Genomic DNA, 27,565 nt, shown 5'->3' with positions numbered 1-27,565 from the left:
GCCCAGGGCCACCCCTGTATAACGGTAACTGAAAAAGGGGACCATCTGAATATTGTTGATAAAGTAGGAGGCTAGGCAGGAGGCCGGTCACAAAGTTGGGGGCTATTTGAGAAATAATCCTTTAAAGAGAACCAACTTAACAATGCTCTATGGTGAACCTTAGGAGCAATGCCACGCACAATATTATCTATCAGTATCCACCAGCCTTGGACAAAATCTTAATGTTGTAATAATTACGGCGAGATACTTGAAAGAGAGTCAAGATAAGAACATTAAAGAAGCTGCTACAACATTTTGACAAATAAGTAAAGGAGTACTTGGTACGTGTATATGCGTGAACGAAATCACATCAAAAGATATTATCTCTATCGAGCAAAGTCATTATAAAATTGGTAAGCTATATTACATTGTTATAAACACAACAAATGATTCAGAACTATGTCATAAATAAGATTCTTACTAATTACAATATCTAACTCTATTGTTTTATTTGATTCCAGGTAGAAATTAATTTTGTATATCAGTTATGTAACTGACAATTCGAAAAAAAAAAAAATTGCAATTCAACAAAATCTCATGAAAAAAAATAAAAATGATTTTTTTGTCGAAAATAACTAACATTTTTTCTCGATAAGTAATTCTCATGTAATTTTGTGCACGTCAACCGTTGGTAGCTCAAGTGGTTCTAAGGTATTGACATAAACTCCAAAAACTCATGTAGTGTAGTTGAGCTATAAGGCCTGTTCCACAAAAAATAAAAAAGAATAAAAGAAAATGTAATTTTGTGCACCAATTTGGGCCGCCATAAACACCAACAAATCACGTTCCCCCTTTTAACGCGCGACTCCGTAACCGTCTCATTATTTGGCGCGCGTTTTAAAAAACTAGGGCTTTTAAAAGCCCCTCAAAGAAAATCTTCAGTAACGCTCGAAGAAAAACAAAAGAATAGAATGGATCCTCTGAGTACGTATTTCTTATTTCAAACCCTAAAAGTTTTCCAGTTACTTTGATCATTTCGTCTTTGAAACCCTAATCGTTTTTGGTTATCATTTTTGTTTGCAGCAAGAAATCAATTTCTTAATGCTGCTTTCACAGGGGAACTTAACCAATTGAAGCGTAAGTTTCAGATTTAACATAGTGATTCTTTTGAAGATTTTTTGGTGTTCTTACTTTTATTTTATGATGATTTTTTTTTTTTTTTTTTTTTTTTTTAAAGGTTTGGCTGAGAAGTTTGATGATGGAAGAAGAACTGTTGTTAGTATAACTACTGATCTTCTTGGTAGAGGAGCTCTTCATTTAAGTGCTGCTGAAGGAAAGTTAAATGTTTGCAAGTATTTAGTTGATGAGTTGAAACTTGATGTTGATGTGAAAGATAGAAAAGGTATATTGATCTTGTTTAGTTCTTAAATCTAGATAGTAATTCCAAGATCTTTTTTTCTTTTCGAATTGGTTTAGGGTTTAAGGAAGTTCATTTTATAATGTTGAATGAATTATGTCATTAAACACTGTATAAGTCTAAGATCTATGATGATCGATGATTAAATGTGGATAATGTTTCTCTTTCTCCAGTTCTAGGGTTTAAGAAATTTTATGGATTGGGTTAGGAAAGGTAATGGCTTCATCCAGACTTACCTTTTCTTCCGATTTGGTCATACTTGTTCTATTTATTTAACATAGTTGATGGTACTAGATGTAATTCCAGAATCCTATTAACCTATTCGTCAATTGGAAGACTCGAATAAATGGTCAATATTCCATAGTTTTAGACCATAAGGGAAGACTTGTGTGACCCCATAAGGCCATCATAGATGGAGTAACCCTAAAAATCTCCCTTAGGGAATCGGAGTTTCGTGTAGTTTTCTTAAGCACGTGTGTGATTCATTACACTTTTTACTTTCTCTTCTCAAGTTTATATAATGAGGCGATATGTTTTTACAGGTTTGACTCCCCTGGCTCATGCAGCTTTAGGAGGGAATTTGAGCACTGTTGAGTATCTGATTGAAAAGGGTGCAAATCCCGATACATCAAATGATTTAAATATCACTCCTCTGCATTATGCTGCAGAAAAAGGTAACCCATATTTTCTGGACAACCCTTGTGTACAACATATACTGTGTTTAATTAAAAATGAATACCTGAATGCTTAAAATATGGTCAATTGCTTAACATATATGTGATATATTGGGCCGAGTCACAAAATAGAGCAAGAAATTGTTGGTATTCTCTTGATCATTTGTTATGAATTCCATGGCTGTTTCTTGTTCCTGCGTATTGCTTTTCTAGCTTGATATCTATCTTAAAGCAGATCTTTTGTAGACATCTTCTAATTGATCATGATTCATGAGCATTTTACGTAATACACCATTTTGCTTTTTAGTCTCATGGCTTTCCACGGTGTTTACCCATTTTTCATGATATATATATATATATATATATATATGTATATATATATATATATAATCTATAATATGATTAACCTCTTCTATAATTTTGGTTGAGTGATTGTGCAGTTTAACATGATCTTCTACATGCAGGATATAAAGATATAGCCAGCTTGTTACTTTCAAGAGGTGTTCGGGTAGATGCTTTAAATGATTCTGGCACTCCCCTGCAATTTGCTGCTGCGCATGGAAAACCTGATACAGTTAAACTGTTGCTTGATCACCATGCCAATGTAAGTTGGGTTTCCCTCGACTAAATTACATGTCTTGCTGACCGTACATGTGATGGCTTTATAGCTGTCTAGCGTGCTTAGGCCTTATGACTAATCAAATGCTTTTTTAACTCTGGGAAGCTGAAGATAATAATTGTGGTACGCAAAATTTAAAGTAAGAGAGATGCCTATGATACCCGATATTCAGGACGTGAGATCTAGAACGCAGTACACAAGGAGGATAAAGTTCCCAGTTACATTAATCTGGTGTTTCTTATGTTTGTTACTTCTATTCTTGGAGCAAATAATGGGCACATGATGTTAACTCTTAACTAGCGAAACTAACTTTTTTTGCTAGTGCAATGTAAGTTTTCTTTTTGCACATTTTGGGCTTCCAACTACGGGACACTCACCAATTTTTTCTTTTAAACTGCAGCCAAATTTATTGTTTCATCACATCTTTACTCCACTGGTGGCAGCTGTTGTCGCAAATTCGTTGGAATGCGTGAAGCTTTTGATTCAGGTACAAATGTTCCTTAACCCCCTCTTTCATCTTCTTAGGTAGTTTCACTTGTATATGTTTTTTCTGGATAGTATTATGAAATTTTCAGCTAGTTTACAAGATTTGTTCTTTCTCATTCAGTTTCTTGGTATGTATTTCAGAGATAGATGAGTGAGAGTGAGTGAAGACAGGAGGTGTATTCTGCTTCCACATGTTGTGTCACTGTGAGGAAATTGCATCTTGTGAGGTCTCGGTGGAAATGTGTAATGTCTGGCTTTAAGAATAGTTAGGATATTCTCTCACTCCTTTAGAAATACCTGGAAAATAGCTCGGACTCAAAAGTTCATTGTACATTTGGTGGTTGAAAAATAGTGACTATGTTTTGTAAAATATTCAAAGATAGATTGAGAATTGTATCTTGCCCATATAAACCTTTTAGTCACTTCCATCTGGACTCTGAAGCAGTAGAGTAGCATAATAAGCAATGGCCTCTCAATCACTTTATTTGTGTTGTCGTGTCCACATTGTGGCACTAAGCTTATCTTGGTAAGGTGTTCGTTTTACTTAGCTCGAGAATAAACTGTATTTATTATCTCCACATTCATTCATTCACTAATAAACGGTCATACTATATAGTTTACCAGTATAGATATTAAAGATTGAGATTGTCCCGGTTTTCTTTTACAAGGTCACAAGTAAAAGAGAAGAAGATGTTTAAGAAAAAGAGAATGTTATTCTCGAGTAGTTTTGCCTGAAGCAGCTATACTTTAAATTAGTCATACACATAAGTGTGAACTGAACCTGCAACGTAATAAACAGAGACGAAAACCTTAAGAAACCAGAACTCTAAATGTATTAACTGATTATTGTTGTAAACTTATAATCAAATTGATTTATGTAGCTGTCATGATTTTGCTTCCTACTTCATATGCGATATAATATGTACTCCTTTCCATCTAAACAGGCAGGTGCTGACTTGGATGCTGGATCATTTGGAGTGACACCTCTTACAGTTGCAGCGAGTGATGGGTTAACGGAAATTATAAAGTGTTTGGTTCAAGCTGGTGCTAATCCAGATTTAACCAATAAGGTGAGGTTATTTGCTGTCTCTTTTCTCTATCAGCTTCCGAAATCTGTTCTGGTCGCTAACCTGCTTTTTCTTTCATTTTACTACCTTATGTTGTTTGTCATGATGTCTTCCATTGTAACATTTAAGTTGCCCATTTGATAGTTGAAACTTATATTGGTAAGGTATCATGCAGTGCTTAACTTAAGTATGACTCGTGGGCCTAGATGTCTATGATTTAGGGGATTTAGGTGGGAACAGGGAATCCTCTTATAATGTAGACCATCCACACGAAATATCACTTTGGTAGTTTGATTTACGTTCTCAGAGGCCATAGGTGTGATCGGTGGATGTCTTGGAACTAGGTGACTGAGCGGGGGAAAGAAAGACAGGACCATTATATAGATGTATACAATATACGCCATGTATAATACGTTAGGCCGTCGAATCAGTCAATAGATAAATGATTAAATAAGTATATGTATTTATATAGCATAATATACATATATGATATATACATATATGTATATAAATTTTATTATGTTTTCTTTTGTTTGAAAATTTACGAGTTTCATTTCTTCGTACATATACACCCATACGGTATCCCCCTAAGTGGCTCTAAATGTATCTCTAAAAGTCATACTCAAAGCATAGCTAAAAGTGGCCCCAAAAGTGTTGCCAAAGTGACACCAAAAGTGTCAAAGGAAGTGATCCAAAAAGAATTGCCACAAGTGACACCATCAATGCCGCCAAAGTCAACCCAAAAGCGTCTCCGAAAGTCACCTTAACAGCATGGCAAAAAACCACCTCAAAAACGTCCAAAAAGCCAGTTTATTAGCGTTAACAAAAGTCACCCATAAATCACCGCCAAACGCAACTAAATAGTGTCACTGAAGTGATCCCAAGAGCTTTTTGTAGAAATTCTGGAGATATTCTTACCAAAAGTCATCCCAAAAACATCTTCAAACGTAAAACCAAAAGAATCTTCGAAATTCAGCCCAGTAATGTCATCGGAAATGAATCCAAAGCGTTGCCAAAGCTGACTCTAAAAGCATTTGCAGAAGTCTGGAAAACAATAGTTAAGTGACCTCAGAAGCTTTGTTTAAGTGACCCTGCAGCATTCCCCAAATTGAGTATGAACTCGTACTAACTCCTTATATGATATCTATTATGTTCAGCTTTTGTTTGAAAATTTCTGAGTTTTATTTTTTGTCCTAGACTGTTCTAGTTGAGCTGCATATTAGTTTCACTGCGTAATTGGTGCTTGCTAGTTGAAGAACTAAAAGTTATTAATACCTGTACCTTCATATAAGCCTCCTCAAATGTGTTTGCATTTGCCATTCAGCCATGGATGCTTAACAGGGATCATCGTACATCGTGAATAACCAAATTCCAATTGAAATGAAATCTTTAGGAGGAATCAATGAAACAGGAATCAATGAAACGACATCAATTCAAATCCTGGATCTTCGAATTGAGAGAGATATTGAGAGGGATCAAGAATTCTCACTATTTCTTAGATTCATGGACCAAATTCGATTCAGTGGGGTCTTTCACTCACATTTTTTTCCACCAAGAACGTTTTATGAAACTCTTTGACCCCCGAATTTGGAGTATCCTACTTTCACGCGATTTAATTCCTCGTTAAACAAGATCGAATTGAACCACCATTTTTCCATAGAGCCTTCCTGCCCCCCTATTTGAATGCAAATACAATAGATGAATAGTCATTCGATGAATAATCATTTGAATATTTTCTCTCGGAATAAGCATATAGATCCAATCATTAGGATCATTAACTAATCACGAGTGAGTCTTGAAGAGGGACACCGTTTGCTGCTCAAACCGCGGCAGGAAATGCTATTCGTACAGTAGTAGATCAGGGTATGCAACGAGCAGAAGTCATGATAAAAATTAAAAGGTCCTGGTCTCGGAAGAGATGCAGCATTACGAGCCATTCGTAGAAGTGGTATACTCTTAAGTTTTGTACGGGACGTAACCCCTATGCCACATAATGGATGTAGACCCCCTAAAAAAAGACGTGTGTAGAAAGGCTTCTAACTACGTCTCTAATAATACAGCTTTCTCTGCATGTCATCCAGATTGAAAACGGACGGACACCGAAGTTGCTTTAAAACATTTTGAGTGCTTTATCTTCTTTTTTTGGCTTATGAATTTCAACTTCTTTATCACAGTATGGGCTGAAGCCAGTAGAAATTGCAGCTATTAATGGTAGTCATTGTGATGTTTCAATACTTCTCCCTGTGACTTCTCCCGTTCCAACATGCGTGGAGTGGAGTATTGGTGGCATAATCAGTCATGTGCAGTCTGAGGAAGCTAAAGAGAAGGTATATGCTCGTATATTTATTTAGCAGAGATTCAGAATGTTATGGATCGAGGGATGAAAACTTGAAAAGCATGCGAACAGAAATGGAAGCTATCTGTCTGTTTCTTTAGAAATGAAGCTTTAATTTTCGTTTCACATGTCAAACTTTTTGCTGGATCAAGTTCATTTCCTTGGGTGAAATTGTCCATAAATTGCCTCTGCAATGGATTCAAATGAGTGTGGTCCGTAGCTTATTTTGTGAATATAATTCATGGTGAATAAACGCTTAATATTAGCTAACAGTTGGCTTCTAGGCTTTATTTTAGTGTAAACGAACCTAAGTGCGGTCTAAGAGATTAATTACGTCTTGACAACTTTGTAACTTGGGATATATTTGGATTTTAAGCTACTTACTCTACGAAGGGTTCGTTAAACAAGGAATTGAAAATAACAACCAGACCTGGAATTTGAAGACGCGGTCTCATCTAAAGAAGAACTCTCAGCCTGGCAGTCTGCTATGTGGTAGATGTCCTCGTGCTACATTAGAAACAGTGCCTCTGAGAAAAGGAGGTTCATGGTCTCAGTTGGAACGTATTCTATTTTACATTAACCGCCGAAATTTCAAGAATTCATACATCACCTTTATGCGAGAAAAGTGGTATTTCGTCGTAGTTCGTATTTATGTTACTGATATGAATTCTCCGGCAATTTGAAAACCTTTAATGTTTCTATACAGAGAATGCTTGTAGAAAAGGAAAAATTTCATGAAGCAAAAGCAAAAGGTAAAGCTGCATTTCAGGAAAAAGATTATCTTTTGGCAATATATTGGTATACAGAGGTATTTTTCTTTAATCATGAATTCTTATGACTTAAGAATTTTGCTTACTTAATTTGCCAAATTTATCTTCATTAGGATTGATGCTAGTGTTGCATGGGAGGTTGTATGATTTTTTTGTTCCTTCACTGTTATTAAGTACCTGGATCCTGTAATCTTCATGTGGATTCGTGCCCACTAGATTTTCGTCATTCTGTGTACTGCTCATTTCACCAGAGACTTACCCCTTAGGAGCATTATTTTTGTATGATCTTCTACTATCCTCTTACCATAGGAAGTGATCTTCGAGTTGTCGAGTTCTTGTTAGTTTGTTGGATAAACTAGTTGAAGTCAGAAGCCATATAATTGTATGTATGAAATATTTCGTTTCGCCTTGTGGTGAAGACACTTGGTCATACAGCATCATTTAAAATTCAAACTGAGCTTCGAGCCCAAGATCAGTAAAACTCAAGTACACTTTCCCATTTAGTTTAGTATACAGCTATTCCTTTACAAGCCTTGTGTGTACAAATATTATATTTAGCACTTTCCACCTGCGTCCAGTGGTCCAAGTCTATGTTTCCTTCTCCTTTTAGTGGTAGTAATTGGCAACCGACCCTTCTCGCCATGCTGATGTTATTTGCTCAAAACTTTATGAAAAACCTTTAAATTAATAAATAATTAGCCTAGATTATATGCTATTCGTATAGGATAAAAGGCTCCACATCGAGTTGTGTCCCCCTCTAATATATTGATTGCTTTTGTAATGGAATATAGGCTATGGAAATCGATTCAGGTGATGCTACTCTACTATCTAATAGAAGTCTGTGTTGGGCCCGTAAGAAAGAAGGAGACCGTGCTTTAGGCGATGCCAAAAAATGCATATTTATGAGGCCTGACTGGCCCAAGGCATACTATCGGGCTGGTGTCGCATACACTATACTGAAAGTACATCTCTCTCTCTCTCTCTCTCTCTCTCTCTCTCTCCAATTCCTCACTGTGAAAGTAAACTTTTCCTCATTTCATTTACTGCATTTATTCTATCACCGCAGGAGTACGACCAAGCTGTCGATGCATTCTCTAAGGGTATGCGTCTCGATCCTGAAAACGAAGAGCTTCGTGAGGAATATCTGTAAGTTACTTTTTGCACTTATAAGTTATAACTTCCATTTTCCGTATTTCAGAGTCTCCAAACCGACTAGCAACCCGAACTATACGGGTTAGACTCTGCTAACTAGGAAAAAATGACATTTACTGTTTAAGTCAACCACATGCTGTTGTCTGACCCAAACTCGACGTGGGTCACCCAATATCAAAATCTGATGGCTTTATTTGTAAATTGAGGACAAAATCGGTGCTATTAGCTTCATGTGTTGATGCTCTGACCGATTTGGTTTTGCAATTTTTTTTGATAGGGATGCTCTTGCAAGAAAAATGTATTTTGATGAATTAAAAGCTAAGACTCGTGCAACTCTTGGACTCTAGGGGTTCCTTCCTCGCATTATCCCTGTGAAAAAAGTAGAGATTGTTTTTGGAGTTCTTTTGTGGCTCAAAGTACTTCAGTTGTGTAAATAGTTAGTTTCCTTTAACTCACTTTGGTGACATTAGTAATTTATGACACTGCATTTTTGCATTTCTAATACTTACCTCGTCATTTAACACGATACCAACTCCAGAGTACTTCATATTTTCTTTTGTCATGTTGATGAGAAATTGTATGAGCTACAATTTTCTGTGAGACCGTCCATGTATGGTTAAGAACATATTATTGAAGTGTGATTGGAGAATGTCTTTTCTTATTATTTAATGTCCATAAGAATGTTAATTATTTTGCCATCAACAAACATTTGTTGTCTCCAAAGTCCAAACAATTGATAGCTCAGTTAGAGCATCTCCAATGGGACACTCTAATAAACACTCTAAAAATCTAGTTGTCAAGTGTCAAATAAAGATTCTATTTCCTAGTGTCAATATAGAGACACTCTACATTTGTTTGGTCTCCAATGGAGATCTCTAAAATCTCTTACTTAATACACATGTCCCTTTTCAATTCAATAGATAAAAAGTAGTTGAAAAGCAAAGTTTTCTATTGGTTGAAATTATAAAGTAACATTTAGAGAGTCTCAAGTAGACACTCTCATTTTAAAGTTTCTCTCTCTAGACACCCTATAATAAATGTGTCCAACTCATAATAGAGTGTCTAACAAAGTGTCCCATTGGAGATGGTTTTTAAACAAAAACTCCAAAAAGTCATCTGTGACACTCTAAGTGTTAGAGATTGAGTGTCCATTGGAGATTGAATATGAAAAAAGTAGTTGAAAAGAAAAGATTTGACTTCAATCCCTAGTTTAGTTAGTTTAGGGGTCCCTTCATTTAAGGATATAAATTTGGGTGTTATTATGCTTACGGCAGTTAATTTTTTTTTTTTAATATTTGTTACTCTAGAGCATGAAAGAGTTAGCATAGAGACGTGCCCTATTAGGAGGACTCCCCCACCGCCTTCCTTAAAGAAACGTTATATATTTAAGGTTTAACTTTCTTTCCTGTTAACCTACTCAGTCTCTCTCTCTCTCTCTTTCTCTCTCTCTCATATGGTGGTAGTTGTTGATAGTAGTAGTAAGATGAAGAGACAACGACATTCAATGCCAATCCTTCTCCCGGACGAAATCATCATAAACGATATCTTAGTGAAGGTACGTGCAAAATCTCTATTGCGATTGAGATTCGTATGCAAAAGTTGGTTTTCTTTACCATCTGATCCTTATTTCGTTAAACTTCATCTTTCTTGTGCTATTCAACAAGACAAGTCACGCCTCATCCTTCTTGATCGTAACAGATTATACTCCATGGGTTACGACTCGTTATTATCTGTTAGACACCATTGTCCCATTGATTACCCATTTACCTCTTTACCACCCGCATTGGATTGTCATGCCATTTTGGGTTCTTGTAACGGTTTGATTTGTTATTCTACTAGTAATCATACTACTAGTACAATTCAACTAGTAAACCCATCTACAAGTGAATATAAAATAATACCTTCGTCTCCAAATCATGAAGATGGAGAATTAAGTATTGCCAGTATCTCAGAAGGATTCGGTTATGATTGTAAGCTTGATGATTATAAGTTTGTGAGGATTGAAAATTCGTTGGACGATGACACTAATTTTTTTTGGAACATCACGATCTACACTTTAGGCTCCAATTCGTGGAGGAAATTCATTGACAAGACGCCTCCTATAGTCACTCGTGGCCGGGCTGCTGTGCTGGTTAACGGGGCTATGCATTGGATGGAAAATCCCTCCTTTCGGCACTCCTCTTGTTCCCATAGTGTTATAATTTCTTTTGATATGGTTGATGAAACTTTCAAGCAAGTGCCGATACCTGAGCAATTGAATACCAAATTTTCAACAGTGTTTAGCGATATCTGTGTCTTGAGAAAGTGTCTCTGCGTATTTAATAATAATGAACGAGTTAGTGAAGTATGGATGATGAATGAGTATGGGGTGAGCGAGTCTTGGACTAAACTATTCGCAATTACCAAAGATAAACCCTTTCAGTTCTTGAGGCCAATAATGTGTTTCGACAACAGTGTCATTTTGCTAAAGAAAGACACTAAGGATTTTGTTCTATTTGAACCAAAACAGAAAACAACTACAATTAGTAAGCTATGGGATATTTCATCAACAGATTACGATATTTTGTTGAAAAACGATACTGTGACTTGCGTGGAAAGTTTAGTCTCACTCAACTCTAGTAAATATTTAAAGCAATATATTACTACTCAGTACTTAGAAGAAGAGAATCACTACTATATAAGAGGCAATATTTAGTACTAGAAGAGAATCACTACTATAAGAGGCAATATTTACTACTCAATATTTGAGGCAATATATGGGTGTAAAGATTAATGTACTTCTATTAGTTTTTTTTTTTTTTTTTGAGTAAAACCACAATTGCATTCATAAGTGAAATCGATTACAATATTAACAATTGCATTCATAAGTGAAATCGATCACAATATTACATGGTAAATTAATTCTTATTCCTCTGAGAACTACGTAAGAGTTACATAAGTAAAGTTTTACACAAAACTTTCGAACGTAAAGTAGCTCATAAAGGAATATGGTATGGTATTGACTTGCGTAGTTACGTGGGAAACCTAGTTTCATATCCACTTATTCAGGGGCAGACATAAAATTGAGAGGAATTAGGTTTAGCTTGGTATGATTAAAGTTTCATCTTTTTTTTTTTGATGAAGATTAAAGTTTCATCTGGTGGAGGTAAAAATAGAAACTGCCCTATTAGGACTCCCCCACCACCGCCTTCCTTAAAGAAAAGTTATATATTTGTGGTTTAACTTTCTTTCCTATCAATCTACTCAACGTCTCTCTCTCTCTCATATATGGTGGTAGTTGTTGATACTAGTAGGAAGATGAAGAGACAACCACATTCAATGCCAATCCTCCCGGACGAAATCATCAGAAACAATATCTTAGTGAAGGTACCTGCAAAATCTCTATTGCGATTGAGATTCGTATGCAAAAATTGGTTTTCTTTACCCTCTGATTCTTATTTCGTTAAACGCCATCTCTCTCGTGCTATTCAACAAGACAAGTCACGTCTCATCCTTCTTGATCGTAACAGATTATACTCCAGCATTTGATTGTTGTGCCATTTTGGGTTCTTGTAACGGGTTGATTTGTTATTCTACTAGTAATCGTAAAAGTACAATTCAACTAGTAAACCCATCTACAAGTGAATATAAAATAATACCTTCCTCTCCAAATCATGAAGATGGAGAATTAAGTATTTTCAGCATCTCAGTAGGATTCGGTTATGATTGTAAGCTTGATGATTATAAGTTTGTGAGGATTGAAAATTCGTTAGACGATGAGGCCAATTTTTTTTGGAACGTCACGATCTACACTTTAGGCTCCAATTCGTGGAGGAAATTCATTGACAAGACGCCTCCTAAAGTCACTCGTGGCGGGGCTTCTACGCTGGTTAACGGGGCTCTGCATTGGATGGAAATTCCCTCCTTTTGGCGTCTCTGTTCCTATAGGGTTATAATTTCTTTTAATATGGTGGATGAGACTTTCAAGGAAGTGCCTATACCTGAGCAACTGAATACCAAATTTTCAACATATTCTAGCCATATCTGTGTCTTGAGAGATTGTCTTTGCGTGTTTAATAATAGTGATCAGGTTAGTGAAGTATGGATGATGAAAGAGTATGGGGTGGGCGAATCTTGGACTACACTATTTGCAATTACCAAAGACAGTCTCTCCAAACCCTTTCAGTTCTTGAGGCCGATAATGTGTTTCGACAACGGTGTCATTTTGCTAAAGAAAGATAGCAAGGATTTTGTTCTATATGACCCAAAGCGGAAAACAACCATAGATAGTAAGCTATGGGATATTTCATCAAAAAATTACGATGCTGTGATTTGCTTGGAAAGTTTAGTTTCACTCAACTCTAGAAAATATTTGAGGCAACGTTTACTATTTAGAAGAGAATCACTAGTATCAACTCCCCAAGTTTTATACAAAACCTTGAACAAACCATCTCCCCGTATTAGTTTTATCGTCCTATATGTAGCTTTGAAATGGCAGCTATGGATGAAGGTGGTGGCATTCTCTCTAGTCTCTCTCTCTCTCTCTCTCTCTTAAATAGTGAGGTCAAAGGGGCTGAGTTTAAGTATTGTTCGATTTCAAACTTTTTTTTTTTTTATGAGAGGTTCGATTTCAAACTTGATTTCGGATTAAAGATTGTTCACAATTGATTTTATTTGTCGCTTAAGTTTTCCAACCCGCTTTCTAAAGGGTTAATTTCGGTTTGACCTCTAATAAGCGTCCCGCATGTCGATTTGGTTCCTAATGGTCAAATCTTTTTCAACATTTTCCGTAAGTACCATTTGGAACTAAAACAAAAAATTAATTCCAAAAAATTTTAAAACATTAAAACCACTTCATCTCCTTTAATCTTCTCCACTTCATCTCACCCACATCTCTTCTCTCTATCTCACTGTCTTCTCCAGCGAAGGTCGTCTGCCGACCAAATTATCGCTGAAAATTTTTGGCCAATCGGGGTCCGTCGCCGTAGAAGACGGTGAGGCAGAGAGATTAAATGAAGTGATGAAGTGGAGAAAATTAAAGGATATGTGGTGGATTTAATGTTTCAAAGTTTTTGAAAACTAATTTCATCTTAGCCCCTAAGTGTATTCCGGAAGAAGTTAATAAAAATTTGACCATTGAGGCCAAATCGAACTGCTGGACACTAATGGAGACCAAGGCAATGATTTGATCACAAATTGATAGTCAAAATAGAATAAACCTGTTTCAAAATGGATTTTTTATTTTTGTGTTTTTCCGGTCAATGGTTGAAACAAACTCCAATTTGTACTTCAATGTTGTTCGATTCTTAGGATTTGTTCAAACTTGATACATGAAAACAATTTACATATGAAGAAAATCTTACTAAACTTGTTCTTCCTTCGTAAAGAATACTTCCAACAATTCTGAACCTAATCTTAAAAAAAAAACGCGTACTGTAATTGGTTTAAACTATTAAGTGCGTGGATTAGGACAATTGAAATATTCAAAAGAAAATTCGAACAATGAGTTTCTTCCTAAGACATCTTAACATTTAAGTGATGCCACATCAGTTGCACTGAGGAGAATTTCGGTCTAAGAGCATCTCCAATACAACACTCGAACTCTAAATCTTAGAGTGTCACATAGAAATTTTTAGAGTTTTTCTTTAAAATCTATCTCCAATGCAAAACTCAATGTGAATCTCTAAAATGATGCGTCAAGATTTGTTTTAGAGATCCTTAAGAGGACACCCTAAATTGAGTTTCTTTAAGTGCCACATAAGCTATTCAAGTAATTTTATACTAAAATATAGGTTTTTAGAGTTTCTCTCGAGTGTTGCATTGAAGAAGACTTTACAATAGAGTGTCTCTAAATGGCCAAATAGGAAAGAGACCATTTAGAGATCCACTTTTCACATAAGATTTTTAGAGTTTTTCTTGAGTCTTGCATTAGAGATGCTCTAAAACTCAAGATATCATAGATGACACCTAGAAATTTCCAAATTGAATCTGCCACTTGGGACGCCTTTAACAAAAAAAATGAGCCTGTCTTATAAAATTTTCTTGATCATTTGTTGTGTCAAAAGGGGTTGATTGAACTAAACGGCCCAGAGGGAAACGATTTGGGTCGATCCAACCCATACTAGCCCACCCGGGTGGGGTCCGGTTTCACTCACTAGAAAACTCGTTCGAGTTTCTCGCGGGCGCGGCTGTGCTAATTTTCCTTAAACCCTCAACTTCTAGAGAGAGAATTGAAAATTTCAGACCCACTGTCATCGGCTTCTAGGGTTTCTGAACTAAGTACTACACTCTTCGGAAGATCACTTCAATGGCGCCTGATGCTTCTGAAGCTCTTGCCGGTACTCAATACAAACTTCTTTATACTAATAATAACCTGTTTGATTTCACGATTCTCTCTATTCACTAAAATGTTTTTTTTTTGAATGATATCAGTTCGTGAGAAAGTTCAAAAATTTCTAACTGCTGCTTGTACTGGAAATCTCGATCTTCTCAAGAGTAAGTAAAATTAATTCCCTTCTTTTTCGTTTTTCTCTCTTTACAAATTTTCAAGTTTCCTGAGTTTTTTTTTTATGGAATCAGAATTGGCGAAACAGCTTGATGATGGAAAGGGATTGACTGGGACAGTTGAAGATGTTAAAGATGCAAATAAAAGAGGAGCTCTTCACTTTGCTGCTAGAGAGGGGAAAACTGAGGTTTGCAAGTACTTATTGGAGGAATTGAAGATTAATGTCGATACAAAAGATGAAGATGGTTTGTGTTTAGATCAATTATACCCTTATTTTCTTTATTTCAGTTTAAGTATAATCATATGAAGAATCTAGTGATTTTGTTCATAATGTAGTTATAATTGTAGTTGGAAATTGGAATTAGTATATTGAGAGTTGTACTCAAATTCGAGTATCCGAGCTAACTTGTGAAGAAGTTATTTCTGTCTTACAAGTTTTAACCTAGCTTCCAACGGTCTCTTAAAGAATGTTCTATTAGCTATATCTCAATTTGAATTTGTAGAATATTTTAGTCTGGTTCCGTGTACTACTCTTAGAGGGATCTATCATGTGATCAGTAGGGACTCGAACTATCGATTCCGCTCTCTCTTTTTGCGATCAAGAAGACATTTGAGTTCCAAAGATAAACTGATACCCACTTGACTAAATTATCTTCTTACTGGGAATCTGAAATTAATTTTCTAGAATATAATACTTTGCAGGTGATACACCACTTCTTCATGCTGCTCGACAAGGAAACAATGAGACTGCTAAATATCTTCTTGAACATGGTGCTAATCCTGCTGCTTCTAGTGAGCTAGGAGCCACTGCGTTGCATCATGCTGCTGGAATGGGTATGTTACTTTTTGTTGATGTGTTTTCTGTCATAAGTCGCGCAATAGCTTCTCTTTGTTAAACTTTGCATAGTGCATATTTCATTGACTGTCCTTTTGGACGATGCTGCTATAAGGTGATAGGATTTGTTTCTGCGTGATAAACAGGGATATACTAATTTTCTTAGATTGCTAGGTGATGGTTCTAAGTTATTTGCTTGATAAAACTTTGTATTATAGGATTGTAGAAGTTATGAAATTACTTCGAAGCTGTAAAATTCTTGGGACATGACGCTGGATGAACTGATGGATAATGATTCAGTGGGAAAGATTATGCAGTTAATCATCATTCTCAGCTTAGGACTCATCCATATCTAATCAAGTCAAACATGAAGTGAATGTCTTAGACATCTATATTACGGGATTTTGGTTATTTGTTAAGGAAACATATATTCCTTAATATTTAAAATGGTTCGGGCTTATTATGGGGTCTAATCTGGCTTATCTTTTGGAGTTCTTTAATTTACATTTCTAGTGTTATCAATGTTAACTGTAAAAATGGCAAATTTTTAATAATTGTAGGGAATATCGAGCTGCTCAAATTCTTGCTTTCGAAAGAGGTCGAAGTGGATTCACAAAGTGATTCTGGTACACCTCTTGTTTGGGCTGCTGGTCATGCACAACCAGAGGCTGTGAAAATTTTATTAGAGCACCATGCTGATGTAAGCTTTCATTTCACTACTTGTTTCTGCAAAACTATGTTTATACTTGTTTGCTTTAATATGTAACAATTGTTCATGTATGTCTTCACTTTTCTTACTAACTAGTACCTCATGCTCACAGAAGTCGCATCCCCAATCTACTTTTTCTTTCTTTGTTTGTTAGATTCTATAATACCTCTTCTAGCAGTGATAGTTTGTAATCTTTTCTTTTCACTCCTTGTGGAATGCCATCATTGTTATCTTTCTGGCTATGTGAAACTGTTAGCCCAGATTGCTGTCTAAACTATTTCTTTTGTGTGGAGGTTTTCAATAGACTTAATGGTTCAATTAAAGTTGTCGTAATGCAATGGTACTTTTAGTGAAATAGAGCAACGTCGTTTAGTGGATTTATTGTTTAAAAGTGCAATTGATCTTATCATTGTTGTAATAGAAAATATTTGGTTTACAAGTCTTCTTTTGATTACCTTATTGATTTTCAGCCCAATATTGAAACTGAGGATAATATTACTCCGCTGCTGTCATCTGTAGCAGCTGGTGCCCTACCATGTGCAGAATTGTTGGCTAAGGTATGCTAATTTTTGTAATCTTCCTAAACTTTCTTTCAAAATTGTACTGGTAGAATTAAGTTAGATATGTAAGTATCTAGTTACTGTTTCGAAATCACCCACAAAATGAAGACAGTGTTCCTTCTTGTAATTGTTTATGAACTTCAATTCTTATTTGTTGTAAGCTTGTAACCTTTTGAAGATTTTTTTAGGAAGTCCATAATTATAAAAAAATCAATAAATGTTGGTTTGTATTAGCTCAAATGATTGGTTCACACATGAACTAGCTAATTATATGTGAGTTGAGGTTCCTTAAGGGAACTTTTCTCAAGAGGAAATTATACAATTTGTAATCTTATACTTTTACTTGTTTTAAGTTTCTAATTATGTTAGGATTAGTTTTTGGTTTAGTTGTCGTTTTCTGGAGATCCCATTGGTATTTTGAGGAGTTGTAAAGGTTTATGAGGTACTTTTTGGATATCGTTCTATATGCTAATGTAGATCTAATTTCACATTATCTTCTATATAGGCAGGAGCTAATGCAAACATTAGTGCAGGAGGGGTAACTCCTCTACACATTGCTGCTGAAATTGGAAGCCATGATATGGTCAATTGCCTGCTAAAAGCTGGAGCCGATCCGAACATAACCGATGAGGTGAGGCAATTAATGGTTTATATACATTGCCGGGGATAGTATTTCTTCCATTGGACTAGATTGCTGATTCCTTTGATGACCAAACCCTCAGTTTAGTACTTCATGTTTTCTCCCTGTTATAATAGATTTGCAAACCTATGAAAAATCTGGAATTCTAGCTTTAGGACAATATTATGCCGTTGTGTCTAATGACCACACTGTTACCTTGCATTGGTAACACTGAAGGCTCCTCCTTTCCCAATGGCTCATATCTTGGTGGATCGCCATGGCACGTGGGCCGGTCAGGCACAATTAGTTTCTTAAATTATTATTTTTCCGACTTTCATCCCAGGATGGCATGAAGCCAATACAAGTTGCTGCTGCTAGAGGTGATCGTGACGTCGTGGAAATTCTCTTTCCTGCCACATCTGCTATTCAATCTATTCCAGACTGGAGTGTTGATGGAATAATTGAACATTTGCAGTCTGAAACGCGGAAGGAGCAGGTATTTCAGTCATATCTTTTAGGAAATCCAGACGTTAATCCATATTCAGATTTAATGCTGAAATTTACTGTCACCATGTGCATTTCAACCTTCCTCTACTGCATTAATCTGTTACACGTCTTATCAATTCTAACTGAAATGGTGCAGGAAGGAGCAGGTAATCATAGGGAAGCGAACCTGTCGAACAATTCTAGCTCACAGAAGCGAGATATTCCTGAGGTGCTATTCTTGCTTGGCAGACCCATTATTTCTTAAAAACAACCAATATTTCTGTTATAGTCGCTGTGTTTCCAAATACTGCTGTTATTTATTAAGCAATTGTTCAGCTTTAAGGCGTGGGTTCATCACTTCATATGTCTCATAAACAGGTCTTGGTTGGTATATTTTGTGAAGATATTGTTTAGTGATCAAATGCGTAGGTTTTGAGGGCGTTATTTCTTGTCCTCATAGGAACAAGTAATTTATGTTTTATCTTCTACATGTTATAAAATGTATAGGTTGTCTAGAAACTGTTATCACTTCTATTACATTCTCTGTATGAGTAGGCTTCTAAAATTCATGTTAAGTTAGACAGGCATTATTTGAAAATATTTTTCAGCTTTTTATTTTAGCAACTTTCATTGACAAGTGTCCAACAATTTATATTACTGATGTAGGTGACACCAGAGGCAAAGAAGAAAGCTCTGGAGGCAAAATCGAGAGGTGAAGAAGCTTTCAAGAGAAGTGATTTTTTTACAGCAGTAGACGCATACACACAGGTAGCTAGGCCACTATTTTGAAGTGTACATGTGTGATCAAATAACTAGTATGGTTACTATGCAATAACTAGTATGGGATCAAAGAAAGTCACGTATTATTTAGACCTCCAAATTAAAGGTTTTTTGGTTGCAATTAAATTGTAGGCTATTGATTTGGACCCTACTGATGGCATTCTTCTATCAAATAGAAGTCTCTGTTGGCTTAGACTGGGACAAGCAGACCACGCTTTGTCAGATGCCAAAGCTTGCAGAGAGTTGAGACCTGATTGGCATAAAGCTTGTTACAGGGAAGGTGCAGCTTTACGTTTATTGCAGGTAACTTTGTAGCCTTTGTCGTATTGTTTCTATTTTTAAATCAAATAGAATATTAACTTCAATTAAATGCAGAGGTTCGAGGAAGCAGCAAATGCTTTTTATGAAGGTGTTCAGCTAGACCCCGAGAACAGAGAGCTCATAAGTGCTTTCAGGTTAGATTCATTTGTTATTGTTGGCGACTGAATATATCATTCACAACATATACTTGTTTTAGTATGCTCTTTCCAACTCTTATATCATTTTCTTATTAGGGAAGCTGTGGAAGCTGGGAGGAAGTTCCATGCAGCAAGCCAGGAAAAGAAATAGAGAAATCATGATGACAACATTTTCTTTACTTATAATTAGTGAAATTCATTATCATTGTTATAACAAAGTTTTGTACTGGTTTAACATGAGGTTAAGGAGTCTTCGCTATGTAAGGTTATAACCATCAATTGTTTATCTCAGTTAATTAATCAAACCTACATCTTCATCTTGCCTTGTTTGAGATCAACAGATGTAATCTAATTTGCATTACCATAACAATCAAAGTTTGCATATGTTATATTTTATGGATGGAAATATGAAAAGTTTGCAAATTTTTGTTCATGCAGTAACACTAACCAACACCCACACCTTCAACCAACCTTTAACCCTAAACAAATCTACAAACCTTGCCTTTAATAATTCCCTAAACTTATCCCCTCTTTCACCTTTTTTGTTTTTGTTCTTACAGAAACATCAATCTATACCCACACCATAAATCAATCTTTAACCCTAAATAAACCTAGAAGATTAACAAAGCCTCTTGCAGTTGGGAGGCCGAATAAAAAAAGGGGGATCATTGCTAATCACATCATGAACATTGCGCAAGATTGAAATGAACGTCCACATCTAGCCACCAACTCTCGGATCTGAGTATAAAACTTCTCACAACCAAGGAATCCCCTCCATCAATCTCAAGGAAGGTTTTCAAACTTCATCTCTTTGCCTTATAATCTTTTTTATCTTTTAGTTCTTTTTATATACATAATCTTTAAAGTGGGGAACCTTTTCCCCCTTTGCATGTCCATTATACTGCTGGTTAGACATAGTTGGTTCATGAAACTTGGTTTTTAGACTGATTCTTCTTGTAGTCGAGCTTCTAGCTCATCAAATGGTAGTTTTTTTCATTCCTCTCCCGTCTACCGATGAACAAACCCTAGTTCCAACCTTCTCTTCTATCTTAACAGACCACCACTCGAACCTTAGAGCTCATTTTTTCGTCTGTGACGACTGCATCAAGAGAGGTTTTAATGCCCGATACCTAGTTACGGATAGCTGGAATCATCGATTGACCTCGTGGCTCAGAAGCCCATTTCATCCGTCAGCGAAGAGCTTTAAAACTAGTATTATACTTCCTTTCGACCCCGGAGGACACTGTGGCTCGAATAATCTTGTCCATCTTCGTCGCCCACTTTTTGTTTATCTTCTCTCAGCTCAATGTTTGTCGATTAATTTTGTTTTTGGTGTTCGAATAGATTTATCTCTTAATCCAATTTCCTTAGCATTTTCACTTCCACCCCTCGCAATTCATTTGCGATCATTTGTTGGATTAGCTGGGTATTTATACTCATGCTATGAAGGCGATCCCATTTTCCAGGTGTCTGACTTGATTCTACTTTGTAGAACTCGAGCGGATATGGTCTCTTTATATGGAGAATACTGGCGAGATATTTCGGAATCATCATATGGTTCCATCTTGCAGACATCCTCGTTTCTTCGGGGAACTTTGGGTGTCTGTCTAATCCATCTTCAATGTTACAGGAAGTTAGATACAAGGATCATCTTTCAATCAACTAAGAGGATTCTTGAGATCAGGTTTCATATTATCTTTATTTTGAGTGGGCAGACCTGCAATCTTCAAAACAAAGAAGGCGCTACAAATCGTAGTTATATTATGAATTTCCCAGTTCTGTAATTTTGTACTGCTACTTTGTTTTTTGCACTTTGCCTTTTTTACTTTGGTATTGTAATAGACTCTAAATTTAATGCATTTCCCTTTCAACAAAAAAAGTTAAACGAAATCTATGAGATAGTAAACACAAATTACTTATGTTGAAGCCTAAGATGATTTACACGATTGGTGTTTTTTACATGGAAGTTTTGATGAATAAATATTGCTTGAAAGTGATGATTAAATGAGACAAACTAGGGTATCTTGTTTAATTACGGAAAGTAGTGAATGAGTGGTAATCCTCTATTATGGAGAGTCAATACATCCACATGAGATGTGAGGCACATATCTTGAACTTGATTGTTTCTGATGGGCTGAAAGAATATGATGAATCAATTTCTAGAATTCGTTAGTATGTTAGATCCTCTCCTGCAAGGAAATTAAAATTTAAAAAATATTGTGAGCTCTTGCAAGGATTGAATTGGAAATAGGATTGAGTCTTGATGTTCCTACCAGATAAAACTCTACTTATTTGATGTTAGCGTCGGCAATAATTTTTCAAAGGGGATTTCAAAAAATGGAGGTTGAAGATGGTGTCTTTGTTCGTGAGTATCGTGAGAATCATAAGCCTTCTACTGATGTTGATTGGGCACAGACACAAATCTTTGTTAAATTTTTGAAAGTATTTTATGAAGTGACTTCGAACTTTTCTGGCACACTTTATGTTACTACAGATTACTTCTTATGGCAATTGTGCATGATACATACCGAAATTAACGATTGTTGTTGTAGCGAGGACTCTATTAGGATGGAAATGACAGATAATATGAAAAAGAAGTAAAACAAATACTGGGGAAATTATGAGAAAATGAATGTTTATCTCTTTATATAGTGTACTTCTTCATCTAAGACAGAAAGAAGAAAGAAGAAAGAAGAAAGAAGAAAGAAGAAAGATTGGCTCTATGTTTTGAAGTATTATTTGGTGAAGATGAGGCAGTTGAACTTATTAATCATGTTAAGAGAACTTTATGTCAAATGTATGGGAATACAAATCAGTCCATTTTGGCGACAAACAACAAAACCAAAGTCAGGATTCAACCGTTAACTCAAATAAGTATGACAATACTAATTCCGAGGGATGGTAAGTGTGAACTAGATCGCTACTTAATGGAGGAATGTGAGAGTCATGATAATCCCAAAAACACTAGCTTTGACATCTTATGTTGGTGGAACGTAAATTCTTCAAAATACAAAATCTTATCTTACATTGCACGAGATATTTTGGTTATTCATGTTTCTACTGTAATATCTGAATCTGCATTTAGTACCGGTGGTCGTGTTCTTGATCAACTTCGTAGTAGTTTGTCTCCTACTACAGTTGAGAAACTTATTTGTGCTCAAAATTGGTTACGTAAAAAACAAAAGCTTGATCTTGGGGAGTAAATGGATATGGTGGAAGATATTGGCTCAGGTACTTTACTTTAGTACATTTTTTTTTATTTGTTTTTATACATATGCATTGGTTATTAAATTTAGGGTTTTTTTAGTATATGACCCCCATTTATTTAGCTATATTGGGACTACACCCATAAAAACATTTTCGTTTAGGCGTTGTCCCCCAAAGCCTATTTTTCCGTCAAATAGCCGTTATGTGAGGGGCGTGAGTCACATGCTTGATCTCGGACCAAAATACTCCGTCCTAATTCCACGGTTAGAAACACTTTTAGTATATAACCCCCATTTATTTAGCTATATTAGGACTACATCCCCGACCAAAATCGATTTCTTGTTCTTGCTCTTCTACATTGTCAACTTGGGCTCTGTTTTTTTGCTCTGAATCTTGGTTAGTTGGTGAAGATGGTTCTTGAGTTTCAATAGTGGAAACATTCTTCTTTCTAATAAATATAGGACTTAAATGAGATATTCCTTTGCTTTTACTTCCTCCATTACTTCTCAAAAAAACTCCCTTCTGCTTAAATGGGATCTTCAATAGTGGAAATATTCTCTGTTCTGCTTGGACTCGTACTGGGTATCTTCATATCATGCAAAAGAGTTGAACGTATAGTTTTTGTGAAAAGGGTTTCAATTCTGGGTTCTCTTCTCTCAGTTGTGTGTTCCAAAACAAAACTTATCGTGCATTTAAAGTGTTTCTTTCTCTGAAAATGTTGCTCGACCCATGACACAGATGGATGGGAAGGTATTGGCTCGGGATACTGCAGGTTGTGAAGTTGATGGTTGAGAGGAAGAAGATACTTGAAAAATAAGTGGTCGTGAAGCTCCAAGTGGTATTTTGGTCAGGGGTGTAGTCCTAATATAGCTAAATAAATGGGGGGTCATATACTAAAAATGGTTCTAACCGTGGTATTTTGGCCAGAGATCGAGCATGTGACTCGCGCGCCCCTCACATAACGACTATTTGACGGAAAAATGAGCTTTGGAGGTTAACGCCCAAACGAAACTGTTTTTAGAGGTGTAGTGCTAATATAGCTAAAAAAATGAGGGTCATATATTTAAAAAGTCCTTAAATTTAAACTGTCTTTCTCATGTTTGACTAGAATCTCAATCATGAAGTCTTCGGGGATGCTATTTTGCGTAAGAGGATAGCTAATTGTCTACATCAACTCCAACACGTTGAGATTCATACAAAGTTGCACTAATTGTGTGACTTATACCTTATTGGTTTCTTTGTTAGTAACTTAAAATTATAGATTTTGCATTCACACTTCTATTATTATTATTTTGAGTCCATGGGTATATAGTCCAAAATAATGTTGAAAAAGGGTTTAGGTTCCAATCTTCCCAAAAAATGGATTTTTAGTCTTTTTACCACATAGACATAAAAACCCTCACTTTCTAAAACATAGTCCCGTCAATGTCCCACCTTCATATTTCACGGGTTTTTAATTTGGGGGCAGAAAGAATCTGGAAAGGCAAGATTTGAACGTGATTTGGGGGTTTTTATAGGAAGTAACGGATCAAAGATATTTTCCAAAACAGATTTTCCAAAACAAATTTGGAAAATGGATATTTCCCAATACAGATTTTCTCTCTCATCCTTTCAGATTTGGAAACCAAATCTATATATCACTTTCTCTCACTTAACTTTCAGATTTGGAAAGAGTATATTTTCTGAGATCAATTAGCGTGATTTGGGGGTTAATATTCAAAACATATATATCAACTTTCTCTCACTTAACTTTCATTTTTACTCATATATAAACACACATCGAATACAAATTATGAAACAAGTTCGTAAATTATGTGTAATTTATGACGAGGAAACCATCATTTGTCATGTATACAACGTAATTTATCATATGTATGTGTGGCATGTCCATTATGTACCATTGAATACTTAGATTATTTTCTGACATAAATTACTTGTTTTTTTACGCGTACATGTCCATTATGTACAGTAAATTATGGTAACATGTTAGGAAATGTAAATTTGAAATCATGTTTTTTGTTATAAAGTATGTGATTTATCATAAATTATGTATACTGTATAATAAATAACACAACCTTTGTACAACTGAAATGAAATTTTATTGAACAATAATCTGTGTTTTATTGTAAATGAAAATTACATAGTAGACTAGGTAACTTAAAAACAAACTCCGTTGGAATGTTGTCCGAGGTCTCGATCCTTACTGTCTTTGGTCTTCTAGGTCTACGGCGAATCAAACATGGTAGTGTTTTTGACTCTTCATTAAATGTACGTGGTTCATCAAAGTTAAGGGCAGGACTTATATGTTCCTTGTAAGTCTTCACATAAGACTCCGTTATCCAAACAGGATCATAGAAACAATCTTCTTCATCGTAATTTATACTTCTATAGTTTATGTGATGATTCTGTAGGAAATTCCATCAGCGCTGGTTTACTACAAGAAAAAAAACATTTACATTAGTTTGAAAAACTTATAATTTATCATAAACGACATTAAACAATGAATAAATTATCCATAATGTTTGATAAACTTCAACATGTGTTGGAGATAAATAGTATTTTAGTTTGAATCACATTGACACTGTAATATAACACAAATATGTGTAATTTGCTATAAATTACATGTACTGTTTCAGATATTACTCAATTTTACGTACTTTATAAATAATTAAACATTTTTTTTAAATAAGGCTGCTAAAGTATGTATAACTGTTAACAGATTACATATATTTTACATTCTGTTATACAGTTGCAGTACGACCGAAATTGGCGTAATGTACCTTTAAAGTATGAAAAATTTAATACGAATTACTTATAATGTACATTCTGTTAAGAGAAACCGTACGGAATAATATCTTGATAAAAAATTGTACGGATGCAAAGTTCTAATGTGAAGAAATGTGAGAAAATAAAAAACCTAATATCAGAAAATCAAAAATCTAAATTACAAATCTGAAATCTTCTGTATGAAAAAGAGAATGAAAGATATTTCGGTTTTAGAAAGAGATCAAAATCTGGTTTGTAAACAAAATAATTAAAACGATTTATTATCAATAGAAAAACTAAATCTAATGAAATATGATATGATGATTCAATGATAAAGTGATTACAACCATTTATAAACAAAATCGTATAAATGTTAGAAGATGTTAAGCGAAAACATAAATTTGAAAGATGGTTTCTTACCTTATAATAAGATGAAATTGTAGATCTTGAAAATAAACTTGATATGAAGAGATATAAATAGAAATGGAGTTCTGAGCTTGTGTATTGGATTAGAAGACGAATGTTTGAAAAACAATCTAATGAAGATGAAACAAGATTTCTGAGTTTAATGGAGGTTTTGTTATGTGAATTAGATCTAGAGAGAGAGAATAAAGAGGTTTTGGTTACTGAAAATAATGAATCACGTTTCTTTGTTTAGAAACGTGATTGGAGAGGGAATGTGAGAGATAAAAATGGAAGAAGATCTTTATGGATTTTGAAGATAAATCAGTTATAATATACTCCATATTTTTTCTTTAGAAACGTGATTGGAGAGAGAATGTGAGATAAAAATGGAAGATCTTTATAGATTTTGAAGATAAATCAATTATAGTAATATATGAGGAAGGTTAGATTAGGAATTATGATTTATTTGGTATTCTAGGAATTTGTGTTTTCTCTCTAGATGAGACCAAATGGACTAGATATCCATTTATATTATTATTTTGGTTTTGAAACCCTTTATAGGATTATAGAGGACTATATCTCCTATTAGGACCCATTTTTTGGACTATAAACTCAAAAATTATATTATTTTTTTCTTTTTGTGATGGTGGAAAAGTGCAATGGATTTTAATTTGAATTTTGGTATATGTATACGATGGTTTCTTAATTTTTATTTTGGATATATGCAATGGAATGATATAATTTTCTCTAAATTGTGCTCAGTTAAATCGATCAACCGAACCCAACCGAGCCGAACCTTGTGAGCCGGCCGAATGATTAGTTCGACTTCGGCCGACGATTTAGTCAAACCGCCACTTATTGGTTTGGCTTAGGCTCGAGTCAAAATCGAAAAAAACCGACCTTTGCTTACCCCTAATTATTGCTAAAGGATTTATCATTTCATTATGATTGACTATAGCCCCTTAAACAAAAAAAAAAAAAAAACTACAGCCCTTTTCATAAGTTTTCTTCTCAATTTCATTTATAATAGTGGCAATTAACTCTTTTGATCTCGTTGTCCACAATGATAATCCCAAGCAAGTTATTACTTTGGTTCAACGAAAGAAGCAAGTTATTACTTTGGTTCACAGCAAAATATTGGAAACAATAAAATATGTGGGAGAGAACTGTTTCCCTCTAACCATTGGAAAAATGAATGGTCCATCAATTGATTCCACCTCAAAAATTAAGTTTCCTCAAACATCTCAATTGTTTAACTTTGTAATCCTATCTTTTAACTAACTTTTATCTATATCTAAACAACTTTTGTAGTATAAGTGGTTTCAACAACCTTATATTTAGACCTCAAAACAAAATTATTGATAACTAAAACCGAAATCACATGTCAACTTTTGATGATTGCTCATACTCTTTATGTGGCGATACGTCATGTTAGGTGTGTGAAAATAAATTGTGATTAGGATAAACAACAATAGTATTGTTTGGCATACAAAATGCATGAATAATTGAATTCTGTGGAAGAATGTTATTCCTCCTCGAATGGGATCCTAAACCCATGTCAATCTTATCCTTAGCCAAACAATACATTTAGACAATGTGATAACAAGAAATAACATTGTGAAGTACTTGGTTAATCACATTCTGTTCTCGCGCCTAGCATGGGTTTAGAGTGAATTTTCCTTGTTCTCTTTTGTGTAGTTTTTATTCATTTGCCGTGAGAAACCAGGATTTGCCACCAAGGATGCCAATGTACCATG

General features: G+C 35.1%; 4 protein-coding genes across 4 annotated transcripts; all 4 read left to right on the top strand.

Moving 5' to 3' along the window:
* The first annotated feature begins 749 nt into the window (after positions 1–749).
* Positions 750–9,148, top strand: LOC147570226 (uncharacterized). The gene is made up of 12 exons (XM_086656784.1): positions 750–963; positions 1,063–1,116; positions 1,217–1,381; positions 1,939–2,070; positions 2,535–2,674; positions 3,090–3,176; positions 4,120–4,245; positions 6,417–6,569; positions 7,284–7,385; positions 8,139–8,309; positions 8,414–8,493; positions 8,777–9,148. Exons 1-12 carry the CDS (start codon positions 951–953, stop codon positions 8,844–8,846), a joined length of 1,293 nt encoding a protein of 430 aa, XP_086512910.1. The 5' UTR covers positions 750–950; the 3' UTR covers positions 8,847–9,148.
* An 834-nt stretch (positions 9,149–9,982) lies between these two features.
* Positions 9,983–11,194, top strand: LOC147570225 (F-box protein CPR1-like). Its single transcript, XM_086664212.1, has one exon. The coding sequence runs from the start codon at positions 9,983–9,985 to the stop codon at positions 11,192–11,194; it is 1,212 nt and encodes a 403-aa protein (XP_086520338.1).
* A 623-nt stretch (positions 11,195–11,817) lies between these two features.
* On the top strand, positions 11,818–12,986 carry LOC147570224 (F-box protein CPR1-like). The gene is made up of 3 exons (XM_086664202.1): positions 11,818–12,001; positions 12,159–12,855; positions 12,977–12,986. The coding sequence occupies exons 1-3, from the start codon at positions 11,818–11,820 to the stop codon at positions 12,984–12,986; spliced, it is 891 nt and encodes a 296-aa protein (XP_086520328.1).
* Positions 12,987–14,536: 1,550 nt separating this feature from the next.
* TPR10 (ankyrin repeat family protein) lies at positions 14,537–19,747 on the top strand. The gene is made up of 13 exons (XM_086656783.1): positions 14,537–14,816; positions 14,911–14,973; positions 15,058–15,228; positions 15,686–15,817; positions 16,379–16,518; positions 16,998–17,084; positions 17,593–17,718; positions 18,050–18,202; positions 18,350–18,421; positions 18,859–18,960; positions 19,105–19,275; positions 19,348–19,427; positions 19,527–19,747. The coding sequence occupies exons 1-13, from the start codon at positions 14,786–14,788 to the stop codon at positions 19,579–19,581; spliced, it is 1,383 nt and encodes a 460-aa protein (XP_086512909.1). The 5' UTR covers positions 14,537–14,785; the 3' UTR covers positions 19,582–19,747.
* Positions 19,748–27,565: the final 7,818 nt, after the last annotated feature.

Source organism: Eschscholzia californica, unplaced genomic scaffold (assembly GCF_041429995.1).
Source record: "Eschscholzia californica isolate CP2 unplaced genomic scaffold, dmEscCali1.0.p SCAF_1, whole genome shotgun sequence".
In the NCBI taxonomy this organism is placed as follows: Eukaryota; Viridiplantae; Streptophyta; class Magnoliopsida; order Ranunculales; family Papaveraceae; genus Eschscholzia; species Eschscholzia californica.
This window is presented reverse-complemented; position numbering and strand designations above follow the sequence as displayed.